The sequence below is a fragment of the Pecten maximus genome, chromosome 4 (assembly GCF_902652985.1).
Source record: "Pecten maximus chromosome 4, xPecMax1.1, whole genome shotgun sequence".
NCBI lineage: Eukaryota > Metazoa > Mollusca > Bivalvia > Pectinida > Pectinidae > Pecten > Pecten maximus.
In genome coordinates this window covers 32,113,117-32,125,219 of record NC_047018.1, presented here as the reverse complement: position 1 = coordinate 32,125,219, position 12,103 = coordinate 32,113,117, and the positions used below count along the sequence as shown (strand labels likewise).

The following is a 12,103-nucleotide window of genomic DNA, read 5'->3' as shown; positions in this document are numbered from 1 at the left end:
AAAAGTTAGGACACAGGTAAACAGTGACACAACATGAGATACAAGAGTTAGGACATAGGTAAACAATGACACAACATGGAGATACAAGAGTTAGGACACAGGTAAACAATGACACAACATGGAGATACAAAAGTTAGGACACAGGTAAACAGTGACACAACATGGAGATACAAGAGTTAGGACATAGGTAAACAGTGACACAACATGGAGATACAAGAGTTAGGACACAGGTAAACAATGACACAACATGGAGATACAACAGTTAGGACACAGGTAAACAGTGACACAACACAGAGGTACAAAAGTTAGGACACAGGTAAACAATGACACAACATGGAGATACAACAGTTAGAACACAGGTAAACAATGACACAACATGGAGATACAACAGTTAGGACACAGGTAAACAAAGACACAACATGGAGATACAAGAGCTAGGACATAGGTAAACAATGACACAACATGGAGATACAAGAGTTAGGACACAGGTAAACAGTGACACAACATGGAGATACAAGAGTTAGGACATAGGTAAACAATGACACAACATGGAGATACAAGAGTTAGGACACAGGTAAACAATGACACAACATGGAGATACAAAAGTTAGGACACAGGTAAACAGTGACACAACATGGAGATACAAGAGTTAGGACACAGGTAAACAATGACACAACATGGAGATACAAAAGTTAGGACACAGGTAAACAGTGACACAACATGGAGATACAAGAGTTAGGACATAGGTAAACAGTGACACAACATGGAGATACAAGAGTTAGGACATAGGTAAACAATGACACAACATGGAGATACAAGAGCTAGGACACAGGTAAACAATGACACAACATGGAGATACAAGAGTTAGGACACAGGTAAACAATGACACAACGCAGAGGTACAAAAGTTAGGACACGGTAAACAATGACACAACATAGAGATACAAGAGTTAGGACACAGGTAAACAATGACACAACATGGAGATACAAAAGTTAGGAAACGGTAAACAATGACACAACGCAGAGGTACAAAAGTTAGGACGCGGTAAACAATGACACAACATGGAGATACAAGAGTTAGGACACAGGTAAACAATGACACAACATGGAGATACAACAGTTAGGACACAGGTAAACAGTAACACAACAGAGGCCTGTTATAATCACGATGGCACCAATATATTTCATGAAGTTACAATCATTAAATCAAGCTGATCCTTAAAACAACATAAATAAAATATTTGGCAGAGTTAGCAATTCTATTTGAACCAATAAAATTATGCCAGACAAGATGTTTCCAAAATTATTATCTCAGTCTAAAACGTTTCACTTATTGGGGAATTATGCCATATCGATTATATAATCAGTTCAGAGGTAATACATATCAAGGGAGATAACTCTTATATTTCAATTCACAATTTTTTCTCAAAAAAGTAGCAAAAATTAAAAATATCATGATGATTAGAATAAAAACTGTTTTACTAAAATACACAATTCAATTATGTTTACCTCCTGGCATTAATTAATACTTGCTCATTATTAATGCTGAATTTTATCTGAGACACAATATAAAAATATGTAAATACATACAAACCATTACAATAATGTCAAAGATATATCCAGGGTATATATACATGCTAACACCCTTATGCAGTTGTGTTGTAAGAAAGGAGAGAAGGTTAGCACTCCCCTTGATAAGGACGGAAGGGACCCCTGTGGTCTATACAATACACATAAGGCGCTTGTCTCCTTACTTTGGAGACAGGTCTTTATTTTCAAGTCTTTCCAAGACATACTAGATAGATATGAGTGAAGGTGGTTTTACTACTTTGTTGACATAATTGCTGTATGGTCAAATGCCACACATCAGTCATGTACTATGATAATAATATACATATATCTAACAATGACAAAAGTTTAACACTTTTCTGAAAATTTGTGTCAATGCTCAACTGTCATTGAAAAAACCCTCACACTGCAATAAAACATTTTTTCTCACTCAACACTGCTGTAACACGAGTACCCATACTGTATCACAAGTACCCATACTTTAACACTGCTGTAACACAAGTACCCATACTTTAATTCTGCTGTAACACAAATCTTTGCCCTGTCATAACACATTTTCCTTCATCCTGTTACACACTAAAACCTCTCTGTAACACATACCCTCACCCTGTTGGAACATACCTTTGGCCTGTTGTATAACCTCCACGATATCGTCCCTGTCCATTTTCTCCAGGTAGCCGACCAGCATGTCCACTGACAGGGCAGTGTTACCACTAGTCAGTATCCAGTCCGCTAGCAGGGCCAAGCCTGGGTTCAGGTCATCAGTGATTTTTTCTATCTTGGCTTCTTTGTAACCTGGAGTAAAAACACCTTTAGTATACACTCAGTACAAATATTATATCGAATGTATTAAATGGTGTTATATTTTTCATGTACTGGAGTTATTTTGACTGAAATTTAATATTGCGCTCTGAATTTACAACTTGATTGATTGATTATGTTTGAGGGCCCATCAACAGCTATGCTCATTTTGGCCAAACAATATTGAGCTGGGGTATATGAAATCTGAAAACAGTTGGGTGTATGGAATTTTACACCAGTTGGAGTAAAATTCATATGGTCATGGCCTCACTGTAAAAAGAGTGGTTAAAATAATACAGATAAGATATCAAAACAAATTAACAGATGGTTAATTGGAAGTTGTCAAATGATGATTATGGTATGTGAAAAAATAAAATACACAGTTATACTTTTGTTAAAATATTTATCTCTTTCACAGATGAGAACAAAGTTCTCATATTTGTAACTTGGAAGTATTTGTCATGAATAGGTTTGAAATCTGAGCATTCAATCTTAAAATGTGCAAAGGTGAATTCGGAGTCACATGCATAGCATACAGATGGGTCTCCTTGGGTTTTACAAGGTATGAATGAGTAAGATTTGTGTGTCCAGTGTGAAGTCGAGTGAGGACCACTTCCTCACTGTAATGCTTTCGTTTTAGAGGGAGTGCACCAATATTTACCATGATTTTGAATGGTTTATTGTTCGTTTCAAGAGACCATCATATTTATAGATGTAGACAACAGGTACAGTGTTGTGAAGCATAGCCATCACTATCGTACAGAACTACCTGGGTTTATACTTGAGTTACATACCCATGAGGTTTGCCAAAGCTAACCAGTCCTGGTTCTCCTCTCCCCCATTCAGCAGTTTGGCAGCACTTTTAACCCACATTGGTAGGCTGGGATTATGCTTCTCAATGTTTCCATGTGTTTCCTGCATGTCTATGCTGGGTAAGATTTGGCCGCTGAACTCTGTAACCACAAACCGTATCACTATCAGTAACAAAAATACACCATCATATGAAATTATATCTTGTTTTCAAATGTTATTTCAGAACTAATTTAGAAATAGTTATTAGGAACCGCTTTAACAATCATGGATCAATTACTCATTATTGATCAAACATGTACAGAAAGAATCTACAAAAACATTCACCAAAATTTGGGAAAATGTGTTGGTTATGTTTTAAATCATCTAGCCATTTTTAAAGAGAGCTTTAATGTATTATAATGTGAATATATCTGTAATTTTGTTCATTCATCCACTTTTCAAGCTGTAGATATTAATTTGAAGTTTTATATACCGCTGTATCACAGCAGCATAGCCATCTAAAAGCAGCTCACAAATTATTATCCGTGGTTATTGGGCCTTAATCAACCAACCAGCCCATGTCTTTCTCAACTCCCTGGGGAGAATACAGCCGGAGCTGCCATTTTGGCGCTAACAGCTTACACAATACATTTCTTGCACTGCCCTACCACATACTCAGGCATAAAGTATCCTGTTCAAGGATAAAACACAGCGCTCATGCCAGGTCTCGAACTAACCACCCCTCGTAGCCCTACATCCTACCACTAGACCAATGTGCCTCTGTAACTCCTAAAAATGTTCATGTTATAGTCAAACCATAATCGATGACAGAAAATCATGAAAGATCAGTCAGAGTCAAACTAAAATGATTGGAACAATTACATAATGTAACAATATTCAGAAGTCTATGGTCAAGACTCAGGGCGTCATCCGTCAACTTAAACACATTCATAAGTGATAGCTGGAGCTTGAGTTCTTTAGCCAATGAAAGTTCGGGGGAGGAGCCTGAAGTCAAATGCTTGTCAACTAGCATATGTTCTGACCACCTGATCAAGGGAAAACCAAGGACATCTGTGGGAACTTCCCAACATCAACTATTTCAACTCCTGTTGTGCGGCCAGTAAATGACAGCCCTAACCACAAAACTTACCAGTATTAAATGGCTCCGGAAACCATTTACGGAACAAATTAGTTTTCACTCTTCTATGTTCACAGCATACAACCTGTCAGTGAAAAGGACAAATTATAGCAAAACATTAATGTACACTCTATCAAACTGATACAAATAGATCAATATCTTTATCTGTATTCTGCATTAAAACATGAAGCACTGGAATCAATTAAACGTTCTACACTAAATACCCAAGAAAGTGCATATTTATCCTACTAAATAGATATCCTCCAGGTTGAGAATATTTATACTACTGACATTTATCAAGGTTTAAAAAGTAGATGCAGAGCACATAACTTACCCTTCTGGACAGACAATCGTCAAGGTTAAAGAAAGTACCGGTCCCTGTGTTTACCCCACCAGACAGACAATCGTCAAGGTCGAGAAAGTACTGGTACATGCCTACCATACCGGACAGACAATCGTCAAGGTCGAGAATGTACTGGTACATGCCTACCATACCAGACAGACATTCATCAAGGTAGAAAAAGTACCTGTCCTCGTGCTTACCCTACTGGACAGCCATTCGTCAAGGTCGAGAAAGCACTGGTCCTAATGCTTACCCTACTGGACAGACATTCGTCCAGGTAGAAAAAGTAACAGTTCATGCTTACCCTACTAGATAGACATTCGTCAAGGTCGAGAAAGTAACAGTTCATTCTTACCCTACTAGATAGACATTCGTCAAGGTTGAGAAAGTAATAGTTCATTCTTACCCTACTGGACAGACATTCGTCAAGGTTGAGAAAGTGCATACAGAGCTGCTCCTGGCAGTTAGGTGAATCATGCGAGTAGCAGGGACGACCACAAGGACAGGCCACACATATCGTGTAGTACAGACGTTTGATCCACATCTCCTTCAGTTCAAACAAACTTGACTCTAGGAAGTTACGAAGCTACAACACAACAGTATTTTAACTATTCAACATCATTTAACAGCTGTTATATGCATCAAAAGCCCAACTAGGCATTGCACATTTTTGCATTCAATTGACCTTTATTTATCACCTGTGGGTGATGAATATATTTTTTGAACTGTTTGAAATTAAATATTCAAATTTAGTTTCAGCTGGTGATAAACACATACAGTAATTTTCATCAAAACATCTTTAATAGTTTTAATAATGTTATTGCCCAGACAAGAAATTATTGGAAAAAATTGCACTTATTTGACCTTTGACCTTGAGGTGAAAGTCACAATGATCTAATGACAGTGCGCTGCACATCAGCATTAGCGGATGCAGATATACTACAAGTTTTGATTAAGATATCTTCAATGGATTAATAAAGAACCCGAACTGGAACCAAAAAGTGTGTGTGTGTGTGTATGTGTGTTTTTGTAGGGATATAATCACCTTGGCACAGACATCAGGGTTTGGAATCCTGTCACGGATATTGTCTTTATTGTCAAAGTCTACTGATGAGAAATCCTCATCATTGGCAACACGCATCACTACAACCTGATGTTTATAACAAACAAAAGAATTCAGAATCCTATGTTACATTGGACCCTAGATGCCAATTGTTCGAAGCATGAATAGCTTAATGAGTCATTAAAGAAAACACTTAAAATCAAATCCTTGGAAAATTTCATTTTATCTGGAACTTCATATAAATTTTTGTGTTCTGATTTTAAATGATCAAACTGCATCTGAATGGATCCAGTTTTTCATGATTTGAATTCAATATTTTTTGATAGAATCTTAGAAATCTTCCGTTACATTAAGCTAACCAGTAAAAGGGCCCCAAACATATTGAATTGTTTATACTGTAGTAAGGTTGGAAATCTTAATAATTTAATTTAACTCTGAGACAAAAATCAGAAGAGCGCAGCCATTATACTGTCTGATGTAATCAATAAGTTTTATTTGATAAAGAAAAAAATATTGAAATTTGACTTAATCTGTGAAATCCAAACCTTGATACGATGACACCTCCTAGGCGCCATCTGAAGCACAAAATCATGTTCCTGGTCAAGGTAGAACCTGGCAACATGACGGAACATACTATATGGTTCCTTTCCAGATTTTCCTAGTGTCCAACGGACAGTTCTTGTCAAAATCCGATGGAATAGGTCATCTAAATTGAAAGGAAAGGTCACAGTAGAATACATTTAATATAACTATGAAACAGAATGTGTGTCCGCAAAAAGAAATTTTACTCATAACAAAGTATTTGTGATTCACACAATATACATGTGTTTAATTCATACCCTGTCATTAGATATCAACTGGGTTAATCTATCAACTAACGGTACTTTGACTTTCTTTAGAGCATATAAGACCATTGATCTGAGGTACCAAATAAAAAGTCCTTTTGAGAATTTCAAACCCACATCAAGAAACAAAGAAATGGTACTACTGTATTATTTACCTGACATGTAAAATGAAGTTTGAACTAATAATCAAGTACCAAGCTGAGAAAAAACAAGAGGCCCAGAGGGCCTGTATTGCTCACCTGTTTCATGAGATATGAAATAAGAATGATGCTTCATTATGTTTGTCGCTGGTATTGCTATGTCAATATATATCATAAGCATTTTATATGGGTACATGTACATTGGTTTTATTTTAATACTTAAAATGCCAAAAAGTGCATTAATCCATGAAATGAAATTGACTTTTGGCGCGACCCCATAGGGATGCTACCACACAAATGTGGGTGATTATACATTATTTAGTTTCAGAGAAGATCTTGTTAAGACTAATTGACCCCTTTTAACCCTGCCCTCTGCCCCCTGGGGGGTCAGCTCCTTCCTTTATACAATTTTGAATCTATACCCCTATAGGATGCTACCAGTCAAACCATTGCTAAGTTTCAGAGAATAATTTGTTTAAATCAATTTAGCCAAATTGACCCCTTTTGGCCCCACCCCTCAGCCCCCTGGCGGCCTGGGTCAACCCCAACATTTGTACAATTTTGAATCCCCACCCCATAACCATGCTACCATAAAATGTCAGTAATATCCATTGCTTAGTTTCAGAGAAGAAGTTGTTTAAACAAATTGACCAATTTTGGCCACGCCTCTAAGGCCCCTTGGGGGTCAGCCCCACTATTTGTACAATTTTGAATCCCCACCCTATAGGGATCCTACCAGGCAAATATGAGCGATATCCATTGCTTAGTTTCAGAGCAGAAGTCGTTTATATCAATTCTGCAAAACTGACCCCTTTTGGCCCCGCCCCTCAGCCCCCAGGGGGTCGGCCCCGTCATTTTTACAATTTAAAATTCCTACCCCAAGGTGATGCTACCAGTAAAATATGAGAGATATCCATTGTTTGGTTCCAGAGAAGAGGTCAATTATATGAATATAGCCCGATTGACCACATTTGGCCCTGCCCTTCAGGCCCCTGGGGGTTCAGTCCCATCATTTGTACAATTTTGAATCCCCACCCCATAGTGATGCTACCAGGCAAATATGAGTGATAGGCATTGCTCGGTTTCAGAGAAGAAGTTGTTTATATCAATATAGCCAAATTGACCCCTTTTGGCCCCGCACCTCAGGCCCCTGGGGGCCAGCCCCATCATTTGTACAATTTTGAATCCTCACCCCATAGTGATGTTACCAAGCAAATATGAGCGATATCCATTGCTCGGTTTTAGAAAAGCAGTCGTTTATATCAATACAGCTAAATTGACCACATTTGGCCCCGCCCCTCAGGCCCCTGGGGGAACAGCCCCATCATTTGTACAATTTTGAGTCCTCACCTCATAGTGATGCTACCAGGCAAATATGAGCGATATCCATTGCTCGGTTTCAGAGAAGAAGTTGTTTATATCAATATAGCCAAATTGACCACATTTGGCCCCACCCCTCAGGCCCCTGGGGGGTCAGCCCCATCATTTGTACAATTTTGAATCCTCACCTCATAGTGATGCTACCAGGCAAATATGAGCGATATCCATTGCTCGGTTTCAGAGAAGAAGTCGTTTATATCAATATAGCCAAATTGACCCCTTTTGGCCCGCCTGAGGGGCCAGCTGCATCATTTGTACAATTTTGAGTCCCCTACCCATAGGGATGCTTCTGACCAAATTTGATCAAATTCTGATCAGCGGTTATGAAGAAGAAGTCAATTGTTGACGGACGGACGGACGGCCGGACGACGGACGGACGCCACGGTATGGCATAAGCTCACCTTGGTCCTTCGGACCAGGTGAGCTAAAAATGAAAACAAAATCAGTATCTTAACAAGACTTGATATTTCCTGTCTCCACCACACATGAGTAATTAAGTGTTGGTGTCTTCGCCCTTATTTGGGTACAAGTAGTAAAATTTGATGCCTTATTTGGGTACAAACAGTAGAATTTGATGCCTTATTTGGGTACAAGCAGTAGAACTTGATGACTTACCTGGTAGAAAGCCACAGAAGTTGATATAAAAGACAACATCTGAGTCATAGGCGGCATAGAGGCGTTTGTTGTCCCCACATGTGGCCAGGTGTGAGGGAACGTAATACGACAGGGATTTCTGTCCCCCATTGGACTGAAACAAAGGATTTATACATTACATTTAAAAATGTATGAACATGTATTTACAAACTCCCTCCATAGCTGCATACAATATGTGTATCCTCAGTAGAACCCTAGAAATCTTGACACTAGATGAAACCTATCTATCGATAACTAACACCTAAACAAGACTACAGTTGTTCTTCTAATATAGAGATTAAGACACGTTATTCTAACCTAGAGTATGAGACACGTTCCTCTAACCTTGTGTATGAGACACGTTCCTCTAACCTCGTGTATGAGACCCGTTCCTCTAACCTAGAGTATGAGAAACGTTTATCTAACCTAGAGTATGAGACGCGTTTATCTAACCTCGTGTATGAGACACGTTTATCTAACCTAGAGTATGAGACACGTTCCTCTAACCTAGTGTATGAGACACGTTTATCTAACCTCATGTATGAGACACGTTTATCTAACCTAGTGTATGAGACACGTTTATCTAACCTAGTGTATGAGACACGTTCCTCTAACCTCGTGTATGAGACACGTTTATCTAACCTAGTGTATGAGACACGTTTATCTAACCTCGTGTATGAGACACGTTTATCTAACCTAGTGTATGAGACACGTTCCTCTAACCTCGTGTATGAGACACGTTTATCTAACCTCGTGTATGAGAAACGTTCCTCTAACCTCGTGTATGAGACACGTTTATCTAACCTAGTGTATGAGACACGTTTATCTAACCTCGTGTATGAGACACGTTTATCTAACCTAGTGTATGAGACACGTTTATCTAACCTCATGTATGAGACATGTTTATCTAACCTCGTGTATGAGACACGTTTATCTAACCTCTTGTATGAGACACGTTTATCTAACCTCGTGTATGAGACACGTTTATCTAACCTCATGTATGAGACATGTTTATCTAACCTAGAGTATGAAACACGTTTATCTAACCTCATGTATGAGACATGTTTATCTAACCTAGTGTATGAGACACGTTTATCTAACCTCGTGTATGAGACACGTTTATCTAACCTCGTGTATGAGACACGTTTATCTAACCTCATGTATGAGACATGTTTATCTAACCTAGAGTATGAGACACGTTTATCTAACCTAGAGTATGAGACGCGTTTATCTAATCTAGAGTATGAGACGCGTTTATCTAACCTCGTGTATGAGACACGTTTATCTAACCTCGTGTATGAGAAACGTTCCTCTAACCTCGTGTATGAGACACGTTTATCTAACCTAGTGTATGAGACACGTTTATCTAACCTCGTGTATGAGACACGTTTATCTAACCTAGTGTATGAGACCGTTCCTCTAACCTCGTGTATGAGACACGTTTATCTAACCTCGTGTATGAGAAACGTTCCTCTAACCTCGTGTATGAGACACGTTTATCTAACCTACTGTATGAGACACGTTTATCTAACCTCATGTATGAGACATGTTTATCTAACCTCTTGTATGAGACACGTTCCTCTAACCTCGTGTATGAGACATGTTCCTCTAACCTCGTGTATGAGACATGTTCCTCTAACCTCGTGTATGAGACACGTTTATCTAACCTCGTGTATGAGACACGTTTATCTAACCTAGAGTATGAGACACGTTCCTCTAACCTCGTGTATGAGACACTTTTATCTAACCTCGTGTATGAGACACGTTTATCTAACCTCGTGTATGAGACACGTTCCTCTAACCTCGTGTATGAGACACGTTCCTCTAACCTCGTGTATGAGACACGTTATTCTAACCTCGTGTATGAGACACGTTTATCTAACCTCGTGTATGAGACACATTTATCTAACCTAGAGTATGAGACACGTTCCTCTAACCTCGTGTATGAGACACGTTTATCTAACCTCGTGTATGAGACACGTTCCTCTAACCTAGTGTATGAGACACGTTTATCTAACCTCGTGTATGAGACACGTTTATCTAACCTCGTGTATGAGAAACGTTCCTCTAACCTCGTGTATGAGACATGTTCCTCTAACCTTGTGTATGAGACAAGTTTCTCTAACCTCGTGTATGAGACACGTTTATCTAACCTCGTGTATGAGACCCGTTCCTCTAACCTCGTGTATGAGACACGTTCCTCTAACCTCGTGTATGAGACACGTTCCTCTAACCTAGTGTATGAGACACGTTTATCTAACCTAGAGTATGAGACACATTTATCTAACCTCGTGTATGAGACACGTTCCTCTAACCTCGTGTATGAGACACGTTCCTCTAACCTAGTGTATGAGACACGTTTATCTAACCTAGAGTATGAGACACATTTATCTAACCTCGTGTATGAGACACGTTCCTCTAACCTCGTGTATGAGACACGTTCCTCTAACCTCGTGTATGAGACACGTTTATCTAACCTAGAGTATGAGACACGTTCCTCTAACCTCGTGTATGAGACACGTTCCTCTAACCTCGTGTATGAGACACATTCCTCTAACCTCATGTATGAGACACGTTCCTCTAACCTCGTGTATGAGACACGTTTATCTAACCTAGAGTATGAGACACATTTATCTAACCTCGTGTATGAGACCCGTTTATCTAACCTCGTGTATGAGACCTGTTATTCTAACCTAGTGTATGAGACATGTTCCTCTAACCTCGTGTATGAGACACGTTCCTCTAACCTCGTGTATGAGACCCGTTCCTCTAACCTCGTGTATGAGACCCGTTATTCTAACCTCGTGTATGAGACACGTTTATCTAACCTCGTGTATGAGACACGTTCCTCTAACCTCGTGTATGAGACCCGTTATTCTAACCTCGTGTATGAGACATGTTCCTCTAACCTCGTGTATGAGACACGTTCCTCTAACCTCGTGTATGAGACCCGTTCCTCTAACCTCGTGTATGAGACCCGTTATTCTAACCTCGTGTATGAGACATGTTCCTCTAACCTCGTGTATGAGACACGTTCCTCTAACCTCGTGTATGAGACCCGTTCCTCTAACGGAGTGTAACAATGTGACCTAAAATGGTCCCACTACATACAAATGTACCTGAGATAAGGAGAGGTCCAGTGACCTCTGACACACAAGGTCAAATTTTTCCATAAGTCCTAAAAGGACAGGTTTCTGGTCGATGACATCCATCCATAGATGATCAATGAGAGCCTCTTCAAGGATCCCTTTCTCCTGGAACAGCCGCCATTTCTCCTTCATCATATCCCACTGGATAAGTAAGGGAGACAGTGTAATAAAACGACAGAATCTAACATCACATCTATAAAACTTATACAAAATAACAACAAAGATGTACACTTATACTATTACTCAACAAC

General features: G+C 39.2%; 1 protein-coding gene and 1 non-coding gene across 2 annotated transcripts in view; one reads left to right on the top strand and one right to left on the bottom strand.

Moving 5' to 3' along the window:
* The window catches only part of LOC117325846, a 43,031-nt gene that overhangs the window by 1,648 nt on the left and 29,280 nt on the right, over nucleotides 1-12,103 (bottom strand). Inside the window, 8 exon segments of the mRNA XM_033882341.1 lie at nucleotides 2,190-2,363; nucleotides 3,164-3,322; nucleotides 4,312-4,384; nucleotides 5,049-5,228; nucleotides 5,688-5,792; nucleotides 6,251-6,411; nucleotides 8,686-8,818; nucleotides 11,823-11,993. Coding sequence (XP_033738232.1) covers nucleotides 2,190-2,363; nucleotides 3,164-3,322; nucleotides 4,312-4,384; nucleotides 5,049-5,228; nucleotides 5,688-5,792; nucleotides 6,251-6,411; nucleotides 8,686-8,818; nucleotides 11,823-11,993 — 1,156 coding nt within the window.
* Nucleotides 1,656-1,777, top strand: LOC117326638. The gene has a single exon (XR_004532488.1). It is a non-coding gene; the product is annotated as a U6atac minor spliceosomal RNA (small nuclear RNA).